This window comes from Zalophus californianus, chromosome 3 (genome assembly GCF_009762305.2).
Source record: "Zalophus californianus isolate mZalCal1 chromosome 3, mZalCal1.pri.v2, whole genome shotgun sequence".
Lineage (NCBI taxonomy): Eukaryota > Metazoa > Chordata > Mammalia > Carnivora > Otariidae > Zalophus > Zalophus californianus.
Window position 1 is genome coordinate 161,546,642 of NC_045597.1, and position 24,373 is coordinate 161,571,014.

The following is a 24,373-nucleotide window of genomic DNA, read 5'->3' on the forward strand; positions in this document are numbered from 1 at the left end:
GCCAGGCCTGGCAAGGCAAATGAGCAACATACAGCTGGGGGCCAGGAACTCACTGGACCTGACTGTACTGCTGGGAGAACAACAACTTTTCCTACAAGTCTCTTATCTACATTCTTCCTGAGGGCTTTTTGTCTAGGGAGACTCCTCTCTACTGGTCGGCACAAAATAGGGCTCGAGAGAGAGAAATTATAGGGAGGTAACTGCTGTGAGCCTCCTCTCTCCTCTCCCAGAGGCCATATGCTGCAGTCTGGTGAAGTGGGCCTTGGGGTGGGCGCTGTGGCAGCCTCTGGCCTGAGCATCCTCATGCCTTACCCCTCACTGGGTCCAGTGACTCACGTCCTTCTCCAGCTGCCCCACTGGAGACAGGGGGAACTGAACACAAAGCGTTTTCTAGATGCCTTAAAACATCCATCTTCTCTGTTGCTTTTTTTTTTTTAATGGAATTCCTAATTAGACTATATCATTACCCCCTGAAGAAATTCAAGGAGGTCACATGATACCACATTCAGAGAAGAGCTGAGCCCCAAACTGAAAGGATGGAACACCCACTAAGAGCTCTAAGTAACAGAATTAAGCCTCATGAATAAATATCAAGAGTTTTTTACTTAGGAAACATGACAGCTGGGTGCTAATTGTTCCTTAATAGACCTCCTAAGTGAGTTGGGTTCAGAATGTACTTGGGAGTTCTCAACCGTTTGACTAAGAGGAGTCCAGAAGGGGCACCTCCCAGTAACTAAGGGTGGCTGCAGCATTCCTCTGCAGTTACTAGAGATGTAAGCTGCTGAACGCCCGTCCAGAGCAAGATTCACAATAATGCTGGCTAGCGCGCTCATGTATCACTTACATTCTAAGCACTTTACTTATATAAATTATTTTTCCTACTTTAGACGTGGGGCAAGTGAAGGGCAGAGGGGTGAAGTGATGGAGGACCCACAGGTAATGAGGAAGGGAGCAGGATTCCTACTTGGACAGTTTGGCTCCAGTCCCCAGCTTTAACCACTCCACCGTACTGCCTTTCGGTTCAGAGACACCACAAATACCTCTGAGCCTCAATCACAGTGTTAGTGTGTAGACTGTCTTCCCAAAAAATGAGGAGTTGAACATAGAGCAAAGGAGGACTATAATCCAGAGGCATTAAAAATTAAACCAGTTCCAAACACTGAGCCAAGTGTACATACCCTAACATGACCAACTATCTAACTGAAAACAGGAAATTTAGAAACAACATAAATGGGAAGTAAATCAGTTAGGTGCACACTTCCCAAGTCCATCTGTCCATCCCACAGAGCTCCAAAATGTCCCTAATAAGAAGCACCAGTGAAGGTGAAGCTCATAATATCTCACCACTATACTGTTGAGGTATTTAAACAATTATTGTATGATGTCCCTAAATGTGTGTTTAAATGACACCAAAATTTAGAATAGACTCTTAAAAATCAATACCAAATACTCATTTTTTACTTACCAGATTCAAATGTTTCTTCATCTATGATGTCCCATGGAGACAAAAAATCAAAAGTGTCATTATATTACTATCCATACTGAGTCTATATTTTAACAGTCTAATTCACTGACCCTATGCTTCTGCATACTCACCAACTTTTAAAATTCTTTCCTAAATCAAGGCCAAGTCAGTGGGATCTCTAAGGCATAGTAAAACCTTAAATGAGATACATGGTATTAACGCAGTTGAGCTATGACATTAATCAGGGGTGCTGCAGGAGCTTAAAATAAATAAATTAGAAGAGAACAAATAGAATGTAAAAGAGGCTCAAAGGGAAGGGAAAGGTAGAATGTCACAGGAAGCTTCGATGGACGTCAGACAGCGCACAGCGTTGCTGTGACAGACGGAGGAAGGACGCGCCCTGCCTGACGTTGTGGGGACGGGTGCATAAGCAACAGGAGCGTGGCGAGGAGGTTGAGTATATAAATGGTTTGACTGGATAGGCTTGTTTAGGTGATGAGGAAAGATTTTATATAAACCAACTTTCTCATCAGTTAAACCAGTTCTTATTAGCATTTTATTTTATTTTATTATTTTTTATTTATTTGACAGAGAGAGAGAGAGAGAGTGGGAGAGGGAACACAAGCAGGGGGAGTGGGAGAGGGAGAAGCAGGCTTCCTGCGGAACAGGGAGCCCGATGCGGGGCTGGATCCAAGGACCCTGGGATCACTACCTGAGCCGAAGGCAGACGTTTAACGACTGAGCCACCCAGGCACCCCTTTATTAGCATTTTAAAGAAATATTAACGATTAAGAAACTAGAATGTATGTGGAGAGCAGTTTGAAATATGTAGCAACACTACCAACGCATTCATCCTTGGATCAGGCCATACTGCGTCTAGGCATACTCAGCCATGTGTTTACATGGCTGTGTTTACAAAGGCAATGTGTTTACAACCCTACTCATTGTAGCACTCTTTGTAATAGAAAAGATTGGATGTAACTCAAATGTCTACCGATAAGTGACTGTATAAATGCACAATAATTTATTTCACCAATAAGCTATTAAAAACAAACGAAGAGGTTCTTTATGTGCTAAGATGGAATCATATACAATGCTAAGAAAAAAAGCCATGAACAGAATACTGTGTATAGCATACCATCAAAAAAGTGTTTTTTTTTTTTAAGTGTGTTTTTTTTAAAAATGGTGAGGATGATGGTGGGGAGAGGAGAAAAAATACACATCATTGCTTTTATATGCACAGAATATGTCTGGAGGGATCAACAAGAAACAGAGCATTTGTTGCCTCAAGAAGTTAAAACTGAGCAGGGTAGCAGGGAAAAGGAGGAACTCTATACTTCTGTAGTTTTTGAATTTTAAAGTATGTGAACATATTACCTAATAAAAATTTTAAATTACAGAAAGAAATGAATATTGGTGCAAGTTTTTTAAAAACTTGATAGAAAAAATATGGTGTCAGCATTATTCTGTAGTTCTGGGAAGTATATGTGAATCTTTGAAATATCCACTATTTAAAGATTTCATATTGTTCTTTAATTTCTGAAAACTAGATTAGCCCAGAAAGCCAAGACAAACTCGCCTATCGGACTAAAGACTTTCCAATAGTCTCCTAACATCAACAATCAACATGATTCTTGAGCCAGTCTCAGTTCTATCACTAAATTTGGGAAATCTTTCCCCAATTTACAAAAAAGATTTAAGTATAGAAACATAAAAAGTTTTCATATATTTCTCAAAAATTTGGAACCCACTACTAATTAACTATACTAGAATCTATCAGAAGATGTTACCAAACAATAATAAAAAATATGTTGCTTTTTAAAAATTGGCATTTCAATATTTTATAGTATTTCACAAAGAGCATGGCAGTTTCCAGACATTCCACTGAATGTTACTGAATTTAACACCTGAGTATTACTAAGTGTTCCTGTGATCACTTCCAAGACACTGCTTTCTAGAACACTTTCTAGAAGGTTGGTTTAGAGCCTGGATACATTCCCACAGCTGTGCTTCCCTTCCAAGTGCCAGAACCACAGAGGAAGGATGTGGTGAGGGAGGAGGGGTTCATTTTACACATTTCTTTCAGAGGAAAGGCCTGTGGCCCCATTTGGCTAACTCTGCTTCAGAAAATCTACAGCTGAGGTGCTTCATATTCTTTCTGGTGGTACATCTGTCAAGAGGAAATGTTACCTGCTTCCACACACTTCTCATCAATCTTCATGTCATCTAAGAGAAGATAGAAAGGGAAAAATAGAACTTAAAATGTATTAGTATCACAAACAAAATTCCCAATGTATAGATTTATGTCAGTAAAACTCAGGCCATCTTATAATAACATTACTCTTACAACTATTCCTCATGCTTGCTCACTTGGAGAGAGAAAAACGACTCCACTATATTAAATGAAAATGCAAATCTATGGTATAGAAGGCTACATAACATAAAATGGTTAAAATTTTAAAAGCATCAGCTTTTTGGAACACCTGGGTAGCTCAGTCAGTTAAGCGTCTGCCTTTGGCTCAGGTCATGATCCCAGGCTCCTGGGATGGAGCCCCGCATCGGGCTCCCTGCTCAGCAGAGAGCCTGCTTCTCCCTCTCCCTCTGCGTGCCCCTCCCCGTTTGTGTTCTCTGTCTCTGACAAATAAATAAAATCTTTAAAAAAAAAGCATCATCTTTTTGAGTGGACCAACTAGTTTACCTCAAGCTTCAGTTTTCTATCTATAATAGTAATGTTACTACCATCAGCCTCCCAACAGCCAGACAAGGCCACACGGGCCCCTCCCAGTGCCAATGGGCCCAGTGGGAAGTCAAAGGTCAAAGGCAGAAGGAAGAGCCAGGGTGGTGAGGCCCACAGAAAAACAAAAGCTGGGAGTCGGAGTGCAAAACCCACGGTCCCCAAGGGCAAGAATGGTACTGCTTCTCCAGCCAAAAAGAAGGAAAATCACGTCCCTAAAGAGGTCGTTGCCCATGCGGCCAAGGGGGGCCCAAAGCCAAGGCCGCTACTCTTCCCAGGGCTGGTGGGTCTAAGATGGTGCCTGAACCCCTGGCCAGGAAAATAGAGGCCCCCAAGGGCCCAAGGAGGCTGGACATGCCCACCAAGGCCTCATCGTCCAAACTGGCCAGTAGGAAGGCGGACGCTGAAAGCTAGAGCTGGGGTGGAGACACACAGATCCTGCCCGAGTTTTTATTCCCCAACATACTGTCACTCTATTTATTTCATTGTAATCTATTTATCAACAAAGGCTTTTTTCCCCTCAAAAAAAAAATCCTCTTATCTTACCGTATAAGAGGATTAATTGAGATAATGAAAAGCTCAGACAGATGGTAAGTACGCAATAAATGTTAACTATTTTTACCTTTAGCTGGGCTATCCACAACAGGATAAGAGCATAAAATTTTTAAAACCACCCATCCCATCCTAATATCCAAAACCCTCTACAACATGACCCAAGCCCAACTTTGAAGGCTATTAGCTACTTCTTTCCTTCCCATGTCTTGTACCCCCATTAGAGTAGCCTCCATCAGGCCTCCTCTGTGCCTTTGCTCATGCTGTTCCCTTTGCCTGTAATGCTTCAAGGTCCATCTCAAACACTAACTAAAATGAATATCTCTGCCAGGAACTGCAGAGCATTTTCTTCCTACTACCTTGAATTCGCTGCTACTGCACATCTATTCCACCTGGTAATATAATCATTTGCATATTTGCTTTATTTGCCCTCCTAGATAGCTCCTTGAAAACAGAAACTGTTTTGCTAATTTTTATACTTTACAGAGTTTAGTACAGTGTCTTGCACGTAATAGGTACCTGATAAATTATTAAATTGAACTGAATTTTCCTTTTAATATCAAAATAGTTGATTTGAATATATGTTTGGAAAAATAATTTCTTTTAGCACTGTACATCTTGTGCCTAACACAGTGCCCAGCACTTCCCAAGTGATCAATAAATAGTTTAAAGGGATTTTAAAAAAGATTTTATTGATTATTTATTTAGTGGGGAGGCAGAGGGAGAGGCAGAGAATCTCAAGCAGACTCTGAGCTGAGCACAGAGCCCAATGAGGGGCTTGATCCCAGGACCCTGAGATCATGACCTGAGCTGAAATCAAGAACCAGTCACTTAACCAACTGAGCCACCTGGGCACCACAATAAATAGTGGTTTAATAAATAATTCTTATCATGTTCCAAAACTGCAAATAATTGTCTGTATAATAAGCTATAATATTATCAAGTCATAATAAACTTATCACCACCTCCTTACAGACCATATCATTAACTAAGTAAAATGTGCAATATAAAAAATTTTATAAAATAATACTGCTTTATAGAGATAGGGACACAGGTAAACAAGTAAAATAGCTGCCATTCAATTCCTTTTATTTATTGAGAGATTATTTTTCAAATCAGTATTTTTATAACAACAGTGAATCCATTAGTTCCCAAGACATAACTAGAGGTTTTATGTGTTTTTTGTTTAAGCAAAGGAAAACTACAATTATTATTCCTGTTTTACAGAGGACAGGAGTGAATTTCTAATAACAACACAAGTAGCCCTGATTTTTCTAACTTGCAACTCTGGGATCTAGGACAGACACTGATTTTACTCTTTCAAAATCAACAGTTCTACACTGTTGTCGAGGGTACGTGTTATGGACAGATTGTTATCCCTCCTGAATTTATATGTTGAAGTTCTAGCCCCCAGTTTGGCTGTATTTGGAGACAGGGCCTTTAAGGTTAAATGAGGTCATAAGATTGGGGCCCCAACCCAAAAGGACAGGCAAACATCTGCAAGCCAGAAAGAAGCCTCACCAGAAACCAGACCCACCGAAACTTGATCTTGGACTTCGGGCTGACAGAACCCTGAGAAAATAAGTGTCTGTTGTTTAAGGCACCCAGTCTGTGGTGTCTTGTGATGGTGGCCCAATTCAGGACTGAATTTTAGGACTGAAATATGGGGATGCCTAGGGGACTGCTCTTCTCTTCTCTCCCCCTTCACAAGCAGGTAGCATCTTGCTTTCCAGCTTTTGTGAGTGTGTGTGTTTGGCGTCATAATGAGTCACCTGCATGTCTGGGCTTGGAGAAAGAGAAAAATAATACCTGGAAGTTCCATTTGCCCTTGATGCAGGGCCCTTCAGACAGAAGCTTCAATCCAGATTACACTGCCTGCAATACCTCCCAATATTCTTATCTTCTCTGAACCTCAATCTTTTCATCCATAAAATGGGAACAATTGAAATTCTTCACAGGGTTATTTTTAAGACCATGTGTGTAAAACAGGTGACACAAAACAGTGAACCAGTTTCACAACTTTTAATGAATTCTTACCATGAGCTGCATCTAAATGTTATCTCTCTTTTCTCCTATTCCTCTCTGTGTTAGGACAATAACATCATGTGTGCTTTCTTTTGACTGACATCTTTTTTACAAATTAGGGTATTAGTGACTGGCACACTAATAGGTATACAGGAAGAGCTTAATGAATAGCTGAACTGGATTAAAGTAAATTAAGAAAACTATACAAAGTTTCTATGAGACTTTGGAGATGAGTTTATTTTGTTGGGTTTTTTTTTCAAATACTATTTCTTACCTTCTTCCATAGAAATTGCTGTGTACAGACAAATAATGGAAGCGGAAAGAAAGAGAGCACATTGGTTAATGCTATAGTTTCTCAGGTTAACTTATAATAAGAAAATATAAATTAATTATAGTAATTAATATTCTGGGCTTAATCTATAGAAATTTGGTAGAGATTTGGTAACAAAATGATAAAATAAATATCCTATAGAAACTGATACATTTATGAATCTTGTTGGAAATGGAGATCTTGCTTCTGGTAAATCTACTCCCTTCCCACCCTAAAGTTCTGTAAGTGTTGTGTTCCACTCATTTCTGAGTTAATGCACTTTCAGCATATTTTAGGAACTCAAATTTTGACTGGAATAAAAGGAAGGGAGGAAGGAAGGAAGGAAGGAAGGAAGGAAGGAAGGAAGGAAGGAAGGAAAGAAAGAAAGAAAGAAAGAAAGAAAGAAAGAAAGAAAGAAAGAAAGAAAGAAAGAAAGAAAGAAAGAAAGAAAGAAAGAAAGAAAGGAAGGAAGGAAGGAAGGAAGGAAGGAAGGAAGGAAGGAAGAAAGGAGGAAGGAAGGAAGGAAGGAAGGAAGGAAGGAAGGAAGGAAGGAAAGAAAGAAAGAAAGAAAGAAAGAAAGAAAGAAAGAAAGAAAGAAAGAAAGGAAGGAAGGAAGGAAGGAAGGAAGGAAGGAAGGAAAGAAAGAAAGGAAGGAAGGAAGGAAGGAAGGAAGGAAAGAAAGAAAGAAAGAAAGAAAGAAAGAAAGAAAGGAAGGAAGGAAGGAAGGAAGGAAAGAAAGAAAGAAAGAAAGAAAGAAAGGAAGGAAGGAAGGAAGGAAGGAAGGAAGGAAGGAAGGAAGGAAGGAAAGAAAGAAAGAAAGAAAGAAAGAAAGAAAGGAAGGAAGGAAGGAAGGAAGGAAGGAAGGAAGGAAGGAAGGAAAGAAAGAAAGAAAGAAAGAAAGAAAGAAAGAAAGAAAGAAAGAAAGGAAGGAAGGAAGGAAGGAAAGAAAAAGAAAGAAAGAAAGAAAGAAAGAAAGAAAGAAAGAAAGAAAGAAAGGAAGGAAGGAAGGAAGGAAGGAAGGAAGGAAGGAAGGAAGGAAGGAAGGAAGGAGGGAGGAAGGAAGGAAGGAAGGAAGGAAGGAAGGAAGGAAAGAAAGAAAGAAAGAAAGAGAAAGAAAGAGGAAGGAAGGAAGGAAGGAAGGAAGGAAAGAAAGAAAGAAAGAAAGAAAGAAAGAAAGAAAGAAAGGAAGGAAGGAAGGAAGGAAGGAAGGAAAGAAAGAAAGAAAGGAAGGAAGGAAGGAAGGAAGGAAGGAAGGAAAGAAAGAAAGAAAGAAAGAAAGAAAGAAAGAAAGAAAGAAAGAAAGAAAGAAAGAAAGAAAGAAAGAAAGAAAGAAAGAAAGAAAGAAAAAGGAAGGAAGGAAGAAAGAAAGGGAGAAAAGGAGAGAGAGAAAGAAAGAGGGGAGAGAGGGAGGAAGGAAGAAAAGAGAAAGGCGACCATTCAACTGTATGTGCATCTTCAATAAATATATTTTTAATAGTTCCCTGCAAATTTTTCATTAAGTCTTGTTAAATAAAATTGCCTATACCTCTGGAGTCAGTAAACTGCTCCTGAGATTATGTTCTCCCTATGGTAACATTAAGCAGAAAGATACAAAATAATACTTACGGCAGCACCGTCTAAAACAGTTAAAAAGAAAAGAAATGATCTAATAGCTTAGAAACTGATCAAGCTCCATCAGAAACAACCCTGTGAGAGGTGACCCTTTAAGTCAGCAACTCTGTCCTTGGAGTTCTTGGAGTTAGAGATATGTGAGTATAATAATAGGGGCTGCAAATTCTTTTTCAGGATGGACTTCTCCGGGAGTCTAATGTAAATTGCACTTAGGCTACATGAGCAAGTTAAACATCAACCAGTGGCGTACTAGTTATCGGATGCTGATTAGAAGCTTCAGCAGCATTTCCATGTGCCTTTGAGAAATGAAATAGGAAAGCAAATTAAAGAAGCACTTCAGTCTGGTTTGGTAAAAAACAAAAATATGAAAAAACAAAAAAACTTCTCCAAAACACAGGGGGGATAGCTAAAATATCACTATGAAGATCATATCATGAAAAATGTTTCTCATAAAATGTTAGGTGAAAAAAAGATAGGAAGTGGTATTGCAGGTGTTAGCCTAAGATATGTCCCCCTGCAGCCTCGGGCCAGGCGCCCCTCCCTCCACCGGCTGCTCTACCCCCTTCCTTCCCTCCTTCCCAGGGGCCGGAATGCGGGCCATTTCTGAAGGGCCTCACACAGACGGTTCCCGCGGAGCTCTGCCAAGCTGCAGCCCCCACGTATTAAGGCAGGGAGCAGTTTACAAGCCTTTGCCACCATGGATCCCTTTACCAGCCATTCCTCCGCTGCCATTTGAATAAGACTGCATGGCAAGCAAGCTGCACTGATTAAGTAATAATTCAGTCCCATGTTTATTCATCAAAGGCACATAGCACTGTTCAGCAGAGCTTCCAAATAGCGTGAAATTTCACGCCCCTGCATAGAGTACGGATGAAGGTTTGTGTGCAGCCATACAGCCTTGCTCGCCAGCATGGGTGTAACGTATATGCTATAGCTGTAGAGACCTTGGGGGACTCCAAAGCTGGGGCGCCTTCACTGAAGGTGTCACCAACACAGGAACATGTGCATTTTCATAAACTCTTCTAAATCCAAAGGAATGAACGTGCAGAGTAGGATTTCAGATGGCTGCCAGGAGGTTATTTGGGCAGGGGGCACATTTAGAGATCCTCTCTTGGGCAGGAAGGCAGCCCTGGAAGAGAAGGAGCAGGCTTCCCTGTGATGCACACGCTGGGCTTGAGGGATCAGCACACTCACATATGGTGGATTTGAGACCGGTGTGAGGCTGGTATGACTGAGACCACCAGAACTCCCGTTGCTTCCTATGCACAAAGAAATACACCATGAGGAAAAAAAGAAGTCAACCCAGGTTAACCGGGGTGAAATAGATCCAGTGTTTCCTAGAATTCTGCTGCCTCCACCCATGTGAAGAGGGAGAGTTCTTCTCCAAACACATCATCAAATATTCTCCAAATACACAGGCTTTCTTAGCACTTTTTTCCTGCCTCACAAGATCCTTTCAGAGCAACTTTGACTTCTACTGAAAATCTGGCCGGTGACCAAGTGTTCACAGGCCCCAGAGCTTCAGTAACTGGTCCAGGGGCCCCTGCCTCTCCAGCGGCTTAGCCTTGCCTCTGAGTCTTCACAGCACGTCCTGGTTCCCCTCTCTGGCTGTTGATGCTCCACAGCTCCCTTAGAGCCACATGGATTTTGCTCCTTCTGTATCCTTTATTTGTGCACTAACCCAATAAACCTGTCATCTCTGAGGGTGCCTTGCAAGACCCCCACTGAGCCTCCTCACTGTTTTGTGTCTTGAGATCGCAAGGACTAATCTCATGAGGACTTTATCCCTGTTCGTGTCAGCCCCTACAGCTCGGGTCATGCCTTATCCTCTGTGCATTAATTCCTGTAAGGCTCCGTCCACCACCAGCCCTCCCCAAAGCCCTTTCCCACACCCCGTGGATCTCGATGTCAGTCCTCAGCCACGTCTCCCAGACTTGAGCCTCTACTGTGCGTAAGTGAGCCCTTCACCTCACTCTAACCCAAGCCCGGGTCTCCCGAGGGAACTGCTCCCCTGCACCTTTCAAGAGGTGGCTTGTTTCTGCTCCCACCGCCAGTGGGTTGCTGGTAAACCAGCTCTGGGGGAAGGGAAGGAGTAGACAAGCAGGTCTGCCGATTTCTTTCACGTCAGCACTCTCCCGGTGGAGATTTCCAGGTGCCAGCTGACCTCACCGACTGTGGACATGAGGACAGGTGCACACGGGCTCTGGTAGCTGGCTCCAGGCCACCACTCGGTGCGCTTGGCCTCAGCTCCACAGGCCCGGAGGTGGGGTCTTGCCCATCTCCAGACTACACCTGCTCACTCTCACGCTCTCAACATGGTTCTGTCAGGATTTTCCAGGATTCCATTAGGCATATAAATGCCCCTCCGAACACCCTGGCCTCTGGGTTCCTTGATCTCCTGCCTCCCAGTTCTTACTCAGTGTTCGTTCGACCTCAGCCAGTGCCTCCCAGGGTCATACCGCAGACCTTTTCAGTATCAGTAACTCAATCTCATCTTCCAGCATCCCTTTCTTCTCCCAACACCTCGCCTTCCCAGCCCCAATAATCTGCTGACCTCCTATGGGCCTATAACCCATTGATCTTACTTCCTTTCCACTGACCCTTACTCCCTCATTTCTCTCCTTACTAGCTTATGCATCAGGGTCCATCACTCCCATGGCCTTTTCTAGATTTACTGTTAAATCCAATTCTGCCTCTTCTGGACCTGCCCACCAGGAAGCTAACTGGAATCATTTCAAATGCGTGGCATTTAGCCTTAAGTGGGCCCTTCCTGCTGATCATACTAAATTTACCTAATGCATCTGTTCTCAGGTTCTCATCGAAACATCTCAAACTTTCTTCTCTCTCCTTCCCAGCACCTCCTTACCCACCCTGACTCTCAGCCTATGACATTACTTCTTTTTTTTCCCTCTCTTTTTTAAAAATTAACATATCATGTATTATTTGTTTCAGGGGTATGGGTCTGTGATTCTTACACAATACCCAGATGACATTACTTCTTATTTCACTGAGAAAATCAGAGTGGTTGATAGAGAACTTGCACAAGCTCCCACCATATCCCTCACCTTCAACTGTGTCCACACACTCTGGATTCTCTGCTGTTACTATTACTGTTTATGATCTGGTATAAGATCAACCCCTCTACTTGTATATCACTGACCTTTAAACAGACCCACTTATACATGGATTATTTTTCAATAAATATAGTACAGTACTGCAAGTGTATTTTCTCTTCCTTACAATTTTCTTGTTAATATTTTCTTTCTCTAGCTTACTTCATTGTAAGAATACAGTATATAATACATTTCACATACAAAATATGTGTGAATACATTGTTTATGTTATTGGCCAACAGTAGGTTATCAGTAGTTAAGTTTGGGGGGGTCAGAAGTCATATGCAGATTTTTTACTACACAGAGAGTCAGCACCTCTAACCTCTGCGTTGTTCAATGGTCAACTGTACTAGATCATCTCTCCTTCTGTCTGCTCAAGGACATTGACCATAGCAATTCTTTCCTCTGTTTTCTCTATCATAAAAGTTTTCCCTCTCACTGGACTGGCCCCACCAGCATTATGTCCCTCATCTAAAAAAGTTCTCTCATACCACTCCACTTTCCCTTCCAGCTATTTCTCCATTGCTCTGCTCTGCTTTGTACTAAAATGTCTCATGCCATCAATTTCTTCAAATCCCACTCTGCTAGGATTTTGGTCCCATCCCTCCACTGAAATTGCTTTTATCAGGATCATCTATGACTGCCATATTGCCAGATCCAATGGTTACTTCTCCGCCCACTCTACAGCAGCTGATGTGGTTGATTTTCATCTTGCCTCATTGGTCACTCCTTCTTAATTTCTATTGTTCGTTCCTTTCCTTCTTCTTGATTTCTTATCATTGGCTGAGCCTTGGACCTTTTTCTATCTTCTATCTTTACTCATTCCCTCGGACCTCAAGAACACAAAAGTGAGGGTCATGGGTTCAGATTCAGTAGCTGAGGTTTCAACTCAGCCTCGAATGATTAATAGAGGGAGTTAGAACTATCTTCTTAAGTTTGTTTCACAAGTGCTTTTCTCTCTTTTCTAGCTAGTATGATTATTCTGATCCCCTTGGTATTTAAGATGCTTAGGGTATATGGAAAGTTGACTTTTGGTTTTATAGACCAGTGTATGTGTTTATCCATCTGCTTGTCTCCCTTACCGCATCTTAACTGCAATAACAGAAGCCTGAAAAAACATTTTATTTCTTGATGGCTCAGTCCTGAGACCAGGAGTGAGGGTTTTCTTACCTCTTCAGAAGGTGGTTAGAAGGAATTAGTCCAGCACAGGTACCAAGGTCTGAGATTTTCCGGGCCTGCCACCAGAGGGCATCGTTCTGGTCCACAATCTGAAGGATGTCCCCCTTCTGGAAAGGCAACCCTGCGTCCATGCAGGGTATGGTGGGATCTTCCTGGGGCCAGTACTCGGTCATGGCACGAACGTACACCTGACAGCAGGTGCAAAATGGCCCCATCAGAAGAACCCTTGCCCATGGGTTGTCAAGACTTAAAACCATTTCTCCACTCCCCCTACTGTTGCTATCTTGTCTCCCCATACTCTTCTCTTTAACCGAGTCTAAGATCCATGAGAAAAGTGACTTTGGCAACAGAATCTCTTAGTGCTGAGAAATTTTTGCTCAAGTGTTTCCCATTCTTGATGTTACTTTTTAAACTTGTACCGCCATCTCCTTTTATCGTATTCGTTCACTCATTTGCCCCTCATATCATCAGTATTGAAAAATGTGTAACACATTATAGAGAGGGGCAGTATGATACAAAATATTAAGTCACTCTTACTGTTATTTGAGAATTTACTGTGTATGATTATGAAGACTCAGTACATTCTTACCATCTTCTGGCTATTAACAGGAGGGGCAGAAACTGGAACCACCTTGAACATTATTGTGCCGCGAGACATGGCCTAGAAAATGTCAAAGGGGAGGGAATAACAAGTCACAGGATTCACTGGATTATTGGGGTTCAGCAGAAGGAGTTACAACACCGTGTGGCCAGCTTTAAGGGTGATATCCCCCACAGGGATTCTTACAAGAGTTCAACAGCTACATATCACCATGCAGAAGTGGAAATTAGGAAGAAATGCAGCTCAGCTTCTGCTCGGCTGTGGGGCTCCAGAGTCCCTGGCCTGCTGAGCCCCACCCTGAGGCCCAGCCTCTCCCAGGAACACTCCAACCTGCAACCTTCTTCAGCAAGGTCTTCTTCCTACAGACGCTGGGGAAGGAGATGAGATCTTGATCTGACTTCCCTTCCTCAAACCTCAGTCAGTAATGACTTCCTGAGCCCCTGTTCCTGCGCCTGGCAGCCCAGTCTGATGGGGAGAAGAGGCTCCCAAGTCTTCTGAGGGGACTGACAAGCGCCAAGCTAATGGTGGGAATGGGGGCCCTCAAACATTTTGAGGAGACAGAGAATCTCTCAGCCTGATGGAGAAGGTAAGATCTTCCCGACACATGCACTGCGAATCCAGAGATGAGCAAAACCTTGTCCTCACTCCTAGAAATTTCACAACCCCACCATCCTGGCTCTGCAGCTACCACCAAAATGGCTGAAGCAGAGCCACGTGCATCTGCGATTGACAGGACTTCAAGCTCCATTTGCAGTGCTTTGTGCCATGCAGCATCTTGCAGCAGGGGTCATTTGCAAAATCTTTCGGCGCCTGGTATACTCCTTATAATACCACCTCTCATCTCAGTCCCTGAGGCACATCTATGAAAATTTAGCGTTCCCCCCCGCCCCCGCAAGCCGAGTTTGAGAACCACTAGTCTATATGATAAATAGTCATCCACCTCGGGCCCCACACTTGGGGTATACATGGGGGAGATGGCAGGGGCATGCCACTATGACTGTGATTCAGGCAAAGGTTTGAAAAGTGGGCATAGGGGCCTAGAAGAAACCATCATCTGGTCATAAATCCCCAGGTTCAACCACCAAGATCCGTGGCAGGGCAAGCAAGGAAATCCCCTCCCCATAGGCTAGCCTCCCAGGACATCTCTCCTACCCAGAAGCTACCTCAAGTGGGATGTTAAATAGATTTAGGCTGTATAAAAATGGTAGGGGAGCAAGGGTAGTTTGCTCAAGTTCAGACTCCCCTCCAAAGTCTCACTCTGCCCACCCCAGGCTCAGTTTCCAAAGGAACAACCCAGGCAACAAGGGACCTGGCCTGGGGAAACTGGAAGCCCTCCTGAGGCCGAAAGGCAGGTTGGCAAGAGAAGTGTCCCAGCAGAAACCAGATGGGGGTGGGAGGCTGGGGGTTGAGCTGCACAGAAGCAGAAAATGTCTGGGGGTCTGGAGAAAGGAAGCTGCCATGAGGGACCAAATCCCCCTCATGTAACAGTGCCCACACCATGGGCCAGACAGGCTCAGGGCAGCCCCAGCATTGTGCTGAGTCATTGAGAAGGCAAACAGAAGACTATTACCAGAATATGGATCACTTGCTCAGGATCCAGTCCCTCAACTGAAACTCCATTCACTTCCACCAGTTTGTCTCCAGCATATAACAGCCCTAGGCAAAAAGGAACACAAAACAAAGAAGGGCACAAGGAAATTTGCAAAAAAAAATAGAGGTAGCTACACCAAAGACTTTTAGCAAACTCCCTGACCCAAGCGTGCTCTAACATTTAAAAATTTACTCTGAAATAATCCTAACCCTAATCATCCAGGCTGGTTACTCTAGGGCACACCTCCACCAAGCACAGAGAACTGCATTTTTACACCTCTTCACTGGGTGTTAAGTGATGGTGATATTTTCATTTTTGCTAATCTGATGTTGCAGAATGAAGGTAACACTAAAAGTAAAGATGTCAGCGTCATGAGTAAATGATCGATGACAAAGAGAGGGGGTGGGGCATTCTTCCAAGAGGAAATGTGGAGGAATGTGGGGGTCACGATTCAGCTTTGAAAAACAGGAGTATGCAGGACAGTTGTCAGGGGAGGAGATTAGATGTAGGATGATGTCACAGAATAGAAACCAAGGACGATGAAAACATCAAGACCGTTATGGTTGACATTGAATGTGCTAGAGAAGTAAAAATAAAACTGAGGCCAAAGGAAGAGCTGAGGGACCTAGCGACTAGGAAATCCTTGGGGTCACTGCTCTAAGAACGTTGGGGTACGAAACCCATGCCAGCTCTGCAGGGCCCTGGGCAGTGAGGAGGAGGGGGACAGCAGGCACAGAAACGCGGCAGTAAAAGGAAGGACATTCGGTTGGCTGGTAGAAAGGGCAAGCAACGGGCACTTCAAGGTCGGGGCAGAGCTATGCCTGTTGAAAGCAGAAGGACCAGGGGAAGAGCAGGAGTGGGGAATATAGAGCGGGCAAACCTGGACTTGCATCCTGACTCAAATTATGCAACCTCGAGCACGTTACTTACTTGATCTCTTTGAACCTCAGTTTCTTTTTCTACAGAATGGCATGCTGATACTTAGCTGGTTAGGTTACCACGAGAATGTAAACTGAGTGGATTTGAATATGGGGCCTCAGTGAAGGAAGGGAACAGGGTTTTCTGGAATATTTATTCCCTCCTTCTTAGTAACCAAGCAGTGTCATGCAGAGAAGCCCTGACCATGGTTAGGAAAGAGGGGTTTCCCTGAAGACTAAACAACTAAGGGTTTCCGATTTCTCTGGTCCCGTGTGTACCCTGCAGCTCCAGCTTACCACTCCTCTCAGCCAGCCCACCATGGATGACTCTGGCCACCAGGATGTCCCCTGTCATCTCATGGCGCTTGATGGTAGCTCCCTGGGGAGAGAGAGCAATGGAATCCCTCTTTTACCTAACATGACCATTTTTCTGGTGGCTTCCCTCAGTAGAGCTCTGGTCTGGTCAGAAGAGAGTATACCAGCCAGGGCCATTCGTTCAACCTTGACCTACCAAAGTCTCTACCCAACCACATGAATACAAAATAATATTTAGATCCTTCCAAAGATAAAGAAAGCTCTCACCATTACAACCTAATCAAAGAGACTATTCTTAGAAAATCAAATTAATGCCTCACTTAGCTTCTAATTAATAAAGAAAAAAAAAACTTAGGTAAATACCTTGGAATTTAGTGAAATTTATGTACTTCAGAGAGCCAAATAATAAAATAAAACATGGGGCACCTGGGTGGCTCAGTCAGTTAAGCATCTGACTCTGGATTTCAGCTCAGGTCATGATCTCAGGGTTGTGAGATTAAGCCCCACGTTGGGCTCTGCACTGAGTGTGGAGCCTGCTTGGGACTCTCTCTCCCTCTCCCGCCGCCTTTCCCCTAGTTCGTGCTCTCTCTCTCCATCTCTCTCTGTCTCTCCCCCTCAAAAAATAAAATAAAATAAATAAAATAAAATAAACCTCTTTTTTCTTACAGATTTTTCAACAAAGAAAAACACGAAGCAGAAGTCTTTCCTCGTGACAACATTATAACATATAATGTGTTTGAAACCACAGGCAAAAATTGTTAGGACATCGTGCGCTAGCCATTATCATGGATGCCCTCACATTATCTGAATGCCTCAAACTATACCTGTGACTACAAGCAAGAATATTTAACATTATATTAAATAACTACAAGAGATAATGTAGTTCACAATTAACCCTTGGTTCACAATTAGCCCTGATATCATTCTAACTGGGAAGATAAAGTGATTTCCTTACCAGGGGCTGTTGGTTTTTCACCAAACAAACAATCCTCATTGCTTCCTCACTCTCAGGGATATTGTCTGGCAATGGGGGGAGAAGGGGTTCAAAATCTTTCTGAGCCACGGTGTCATGGGCACTGAGCAAGGCCTAGGAACAGAGAAGGCAAGGTGAACAAAGGTCACACACAGGACACACCCTTCTAGAAGACGGTGAGCTAACACTCTGTAAGACAAACCACCACCATCACCACAACAACCAACACATACGTGCTGCGCATAGCATTTTATGTGGATTAACCCAATCTTCACAATAACTCCATGAGGCAGGTATATTTATTGTCCCCTTTTCATAAAGAAACGAGGCACAGAGAGGTTAAGTGATATATAATATATTCTTGCATTTCTGCTAAAATGTATTTTGTCACTTTCTCATTTCCTGCAAACTCATGTAATCCATGGTGCTTCCATAAGCTTGAACTACAGATTAACTTTTATAATATTTTCCCTAATTAAGGCAGAGTGGGAGACAGTAATCAAAACATCTTGCTGGTTTAATTTGTCAGTGACTCCCAAGGGCCTATGAGGAACAGAATGAGAATAAGTAGTTTCCTGATTTCGGGTGTGATCAAAGAGTTCCTTCTAATGGCCCGTTATGTTAAATTTTTATTTCATCGGGTGGGGAAGTAGTCATCCCATAGATTGGTGGACAAAACTTCTCTGGAACTCAGAGAAAATTCTCTAGGGTTATCTTGTGAACTGAAAATTTGACTCATAAATCCTATTGCTCCAAGTGCAGATATTCTCTTAAAGTTCTCATTTGTTGATAAACTGAACTCCAACTCTGTAAGTCTGTGAGATAGCCTTCTGTTCTGCGATCAAACGTTCTTCAATCAAATGTCCTTCATATACTCCCTCATTGAGTTAATCATCCTTATACTATATTTTCAGAACCTCTTCACACATTTCATCCAAAACTTAAAATATTTCCAAGTTGGAAAGGAAGTATACTACCCTGATTCTCCCCCAGAATTTTAGAAGGACAATGGCTTTGCAGGGTGGAAACAAGACATCATGGGAAGTTCTGGATGTCTCCTCATAAATATGGCAGGCTTGGCTCCATGGCTAACAACACAGAGCCAGTCACAGCTGAGTCCCACATCTTTAAGAACAATCTGTTGGTCACCCACGTACAGTAATAGAATGTCTGTTCAGAAAGTACATTTCCTATCACCCTTATTTCTTCTTGCCAACTTTGCCCACGTGCCAGATGGGCATATCTTGTCTATTTTAGCAAGCACTTGCCTTAAAGTGTGGATCCTGGAGGATTTGTTTCAGCTCTTGGATCTCAGGGGATTTAGGAGTTTCACGTAATATCCCTACTACCTGGGTGGTGGAAAAGCAGACATTTAAAAATTTTTTTAAATCTTCATCGCCTAGTTAACATCACCTGAGCTGGATAACAGATACACTGACTAGCACGACATTGACCAAAGAAAATTATTATTGAAACCTTCTTTTTTATCTTTAAAGTCAGGGCCTAGTAGCTTTCCTCATTCATTCAACTTTACTACAGCAGGTAGAATCCAAGATGTGGGATAGGTCTAACACCCAGTGCCTCCATCCTGGCATACCAGAGGCTTGGAGGAGGAAATAACATAATTTTGTAATATATGTTCCAAGGCAATTTCCCTCTAGTGGTGCTAAAACAACTGTTAATGTGGATCTTTATGGGCAGGTTAAGGTGTCAGAGTTCTCCAGGTACAGACTCAAGTGCCTGGAGAACTCAGGTAGCTTAATGCCATGGGATGCTCCATTTGTCATGTGGAAAATGGGAATAGTAATTTGTATTTTAGGACTTATTATTTGATTACCAATTTTAATATTTATTGCAATAAAAAAGTGTTAAACATTCCAATTCTGATCTCCTTTCTGTGTGAGTGTAGACCTGCTTTCTGAGAGGACATAAGACTTTTCAAGACTTCACTGAGCCCCATGAGACCCCAGCAGTTAAGCCTCGTTATGTACAGTCAAATGAAAACAAGGAGTTTACTGAGCTTTACCTCCATTCCCTAGGATTACAACTGAATAAAATATGTATGTATTTTCCTGGGGACAACTGAGAACAATTTGAATCGTTGATTACTGGAACTGAGGGTACAGTTTTTCTTCTTTTTTTTTTTTCTATTTCTTTTAATATGGTTTGGACAATAAATAATAATAAAATGGATTACACTTATTTATCCATTCAGCAAATATCTATTGAGTATCTACTACATGCTAGGCACTGTTTTTAGTGATACAAATACAGTGGCAGACAAAAATCCCCATTCTAAAAAAAAAAACCCCCATTTTTACTTGATGAAGAGAATTAAGAAGACAAATAAAACAGGAAGGTGGACAGGGAGTGCTCTGAGGGGTTGAAATTTTAGATCAAGTGACCAGAGAAAGCCTTAGTGAGAAGGTGACATTTGGGTGGAGACCAGGAGAAGAGGAAGCAAATCATGTGGCTATAGAGGCGAGACCAGTACTGAAATATGGAATAGCAAGTGCAAAGGGCCTGTGGCAGGAGCATGTCTGGTTCACACAACCGCAAGGGGTTATCTAACTGGAGCAGAGTGAACAAGGGCTAGAGCAGTGAGTATCAAGCCAAAGAGGGAACGGATACTACATTATGTTTGGCTATCTAAGAACTACGATGTGTACCCTGAAACGGGAAATCACTGGAAGGGTTTGAGCAGAGAAGTGACATAATTTGACACACCTTCAAGAGGGTCTCTTCAAGGGTAGAAGCAGGAGACCAGGTAGGAGGCTATACTGCAAATATCTGTATACGAGATGATGATGCTTTCTATTAGGTGGCAGAGTGGAAGTGATAAGATTCTGGATATATTTTGAAACAGGAGCTACAGGATCTGTTGTCAGATTGGGTGCGAGGTATGAGAGAAGGAGAAAGTTACAGATAACCAAAGACTTTGGTCTGAGTGCTGCAAGAACAAAGATGTCCTTACTCAGATGGAAAAGGCTGGGAGGGAAGTGGCTTTGGGTGTGGGGAAGATCAGGAGCTCATGGGACATGCTGTTTGAGTGGTGCATTAAGTATGCATCTAAGTACGATGGAGAGGAGGCAGTTGGATATGTCTGGAGTCTGGAGTTCAGGCAAAGCGCCCAACTAGAGATATACATTTGGGAAACATATACTATAACAACATTTACTCTCGGATTACACAGATCAACGGAGTCTAAGGATTAGAGAAGAAAAGAGAGAAATGGACACATGCTAAAAATGTTATTTTTTTGTTTGCTTAAATTTGAAGTGCTGACCCATTTTCTTCCTTCTTTCAAAGCTCAGTTAGAAACACTTACGGGATGCATAGTCATCAACCCAACTTTGCCATTAGATCGTTTAATTCATTAAAGCCCCACTATTCTGTGGATTAAAAACCACCTTACCTCACAGGATAATGTCTGTGCATGAGTTGTGGCAGGAACAAGTTTCTTTTCTTTAAATCCCTGGAGACAATCATAAACCTGCAGAGGAGCAGCGGTGGGAGAATGACATATTGATAACATGACAATTAACGTCTGGGGTTGAAAGCCCTGCGAGGGGACAGCCAGCCCGGGTCACAGCGCCAGCGGCTGAGCGGAGGGCGTGCTGGCCTTTCTGAAGGTATCTGTCGCTGTCCGACAGAAACGGGCTCACGTGAGGTGGCTCCTATCCTCCAGGGGCTTGGTTATTGCTGCCACTGGAAAATGATCTTCCCCAGCCAACATCATTGATAAAAAGAAATTCAAAGGTTTCCTCTTATTAAACTAACAAGTGGGTTTTCCAGGGTTGAGACCAATAGGGATTTGGAGCCAGAGACCTGTAGGAACCTCTGTGCTGGGCAAAGGCCAGGGCATGCGCTCTGTGGTTCGGGTTCCACAGAGGATCTGAACAAGAGACCAGGCACACTATGCATGCTGATTGTACTCTTCTCTGTTTGTTTCCTTTTCCTCCCTTAATCCTCCAGGAAAGTTTCGTTTACAAAAATTTCAACTTTGGGGCGCCTGGGTGGCTCAGTCGGTTAAGCGTCTGCCTTCAGCTCAGGTCATGATCCCGGGGTCCTGGGATTGAGTCTAGCATCGGGCTCCCTGCTTAGTGGGGAGTCTGCTTCTCCTTCTCTCTCTGCTCCCTCTCACTCATTTTCTCTCTCTCTCTATCAAATAAATAAATAAAATCTTAAAAAAAAAATTCAACTTCATCTCTGCTGACCTGAGGAATTTTTTCCGTACTGGGATCTGGAGTTGGCTGAGGACACCAAGGTGTGCCTAGCTCTGCGGTACAGCCCTTCTTATTTTAGGGATCTGCTTTCTCTCACAGATGGAGCGATGAGGCCCAAAAGGCCAGGTAGGCCCAGCCTTCCTCCGTCCAGATCCGAGATGACAGTGCTTCCTTGGGCCACCTCTGAGCCGGTGCTCAGGTTGGCCTGGAAGTGATAAGGCAGATGAACTGAGGCAGGGCTTGTAGGGGGGGACACACAGCCTGCACAGGTGAGCAAGGGAATCCATTTAGTGACCGGAGAGCTGTTTTAGCTATCCCAGGAGAAAAACATGCCTGAGAGGAATTGGGTGGGGCTTTTTCTCCCCAGTTTTCTTGAGATGTAATTGACAGATAACATTGTGTGAATTTAGGGTGCACAGCATGTTGGTTTGATATATGTATGTACTGCAAAACGAGTACCCCAATAAGTTAACATCTCCATCACCTCACATAATCATGACTGGGTGTGTGTGAGAGAACGTTTAAGATCTACTCTCTTAGCAACTGTCAAGTACATAATACAGTATTATTAACTATAGTCATCATGCTGCACATGACATCCCTAGGAGTGATTCTTCTCATAACCGGCGCTTCTCATAACCATACCCTTTGACCAACATCTCCCCATTTCCCCCAGCCCCAGCCCCTAGTCTCGGTTTTTATGAGCTGTGCTTTTTTAGATTCCACATACAAGTGAAAACATGATACTTGTCTTTCTGTGTCTTATTTCACTTAGCACAATGTTCATCCATATTGTCGTAAAAGGGAGGATTTCTTTCTTTTTATGGCTAAATACTATCCCATTGTATCTTTCACCTCTGGGTATGTATTCAAGGGAAACGAAATCATGAGCTCAAAGAGGTATCTGCACCCCCATGTTCATTGCGGCTCTGTTCGCAGTTGTCATGACATGGAACCAACCTAAGTGTCCAGCAGTAGACGAATAGATGAAGAAATCAAGGGTTTTAAAACAATTACTGTGAGGAGTACCTCTTTGTTCATGCTAAAGATGTTGCCACTTCCTCGTGTTTTGAAGAACGTATTAACACGCATCAAAAGATTGACCACATTTCACACTTAGCAGAAGGAAACACCCACATCCCCAAAAAATAACTTTAAAAGAATCTTTCTTAAAAATAGTATTTGAGGAGGAGGAAAAAAGCTGGAGGAGGAGTAGGGGACCCTATTCCAACCGGTCCCCTGAATTGAGCTGGATATCTACCAGACCATTCTGAACACCCACAAAATCAGCCTGAGATGTAAGAAGGTATACCTGGACCTCTACAAGCAAAATATCTCCTGCAGTTGGTCTCGAGGTATGAAGTGGGGAGCTGTGATTCTCTGGGCAGTTATCGGAAGATAAACAGCAGGGAGAGGGAGCTTCCGAGAACTTGTGTCAGGAAGGTGAGATAACACCGGAGTGCAAAAACCTCCTGCGCTAGGGACCGGGCAGACTCGCAGACTGTAGCGGCAGGGAAAGGATTTAGTCCAGCCCCCGGATGGGATCCAGGAGCTGCAGGGGCACAAATACGAACTGGGGGCAGCTGGCGGTTTTAGAAGCACAAAGGGCAGAGATGTGCCTGGCCCTGGGAGTGAGGGCTGGGAGTGCTCCTGTGGGGTGCACAACCCAGGACACTGAGGTTTTTTAGCGGCACAGACAGAAAGGGAGGCAGTGTGGCCTGGAGAGCTCAGTGAAGAGCAGACTGTGATCTCTCTGCTCTGAGACAGAGGTTTGGATACGGTCACTTCTGCTCTGACTCTCGGAAGAGGCGCAGAAAACCACCAGGGAAAGCCACCAGAGAACAAAAGCCCCAGAAAACCAGTTTTCACAGAGCCCATCCCACCCCTCCCCCGACAGGGGGCAGGGCAACTCTGCCCAAACACGGTTGCCTGAGTAACAGCACGGCAGGCCCCTCCCCCAGAAGACAGGCTGGGAGAACAAGAGGCCAACAACCCTAAGATCCCTATAAAACAGGTGCATCTTGCTTGGGTTGTGGTCAATAATTTGGACTCTGTACATTCCCTCAATCAGCCCTCAACAGAATGACTAAGAGGAGGAACCCCCAACAAAGAAAAGAATCAGAGACTGTGGTCTCTGCCACAGACCTAATGGATATGGATATAAGCAAGATGTCAGAAATAGACTTCAGAGTAACAAATATGAAGTCGATATCTAGGCTTGAGAAAAATATTAATGACAGCATAGAATTTCTAAGGGCAGAAATGAGATCTAATGAGGCTGAACTTAAAAATGCTATGAATGAAATGCAGTCTAAACTGGATACTCTGACTGCTAGGGTAAACGAGGCAGAAGAACGAATTAGTGACCTAGAGGAAACCAAGGCGGCATAGGAAAAACAGATTAAAGCCGAAGGGATCAAATTGAGAGAGATTAATGACTCAGAGAAACATTCTAATATCAGAATTATTGGTATCCCTTGGGGGTGGGGGGAGAGAGAGAAGTCTAGAAGATATATTTGAGCAAATCATAGCTGAGAATGTCCCTAATTTGGGAAAAGAAACAAGCATTCGTGTCCAAGAGGCAGAGAGGATCCCTCCCAAGATCAATGAGAACAGACCGACACCACGACGTACAATAGTACAATTCACAAATCTTAGATCCGAGGAAACAATCTTGAAAGCAGTGAGGGGGAAGAGATTTCTTACGTACAGAGGGAGGAACATCAGAATAATGTCAGACCTGTCCACAGAGACCTGGCAA

At 43.3% G+C, this 24,373-nt stretch overlaps 1 protein-coding gene and 1 pseudogene across 1 annotated transcript in view; one reads left to right on the forward strand and one right to left on the reverse strand.

Moving 5' to 3' along the window:
- The window catches only part of MPP4 (membrane palmitoylated protein 4), a 42,097-nt gene that overhangs the window by 11,997 nt on the left and 5,727 nt on the right, over positions 1–24,373 (reverse strand). The window contains exons 4-15 of the mRNA XM_027590653.1: positions 20,802–20,879; positions 18,655–18,735; positions 17,369–17,500; positions 16,396–16,477; positions 15,161–15,246; positions 13,579–13,650; positions 12,981–13,177; positions 9,892–9,956; positions 7,051–7,068; positions 4,898–4,900; positions 3,656–3,691; positions 1,466–1,486 (exon numbers count right to left, since the gene is read on the reverse strand). Of these exons, the coding sequence (XP_027446454.1) occupies positions 1,466–1,486; positions 3,656–3,691; positions 4,898–4,900; positions 7,051–7,068; positions 9,892–9,956; positions 12,981–13,177; positions 13,579–13,650; positions 15,161–15,246; positions 16,396–16,477; positions 17,369–17,500; positions 18,655–18,735; positions 20,802–20,879 (871 nt within the window). The remainder of the gene's footprint in view (positions 1–1,465; positions 1,487–3,655; positions 3,692–4,897; positions 4,901–7,050; positions 7,069–9,891; positions 9,957–12,980; positions 13,178–13,578; positions 13,651–15,160; positions 15,247–16,395; positions 16,478–17,368; positions 17,501–18,654; positions 18,736–20,801; positions 20,880–24,373) is intronic.
- On the forward strand, positions 4,195–4,613 carry LOC113919522 (annotated as a pseudogene).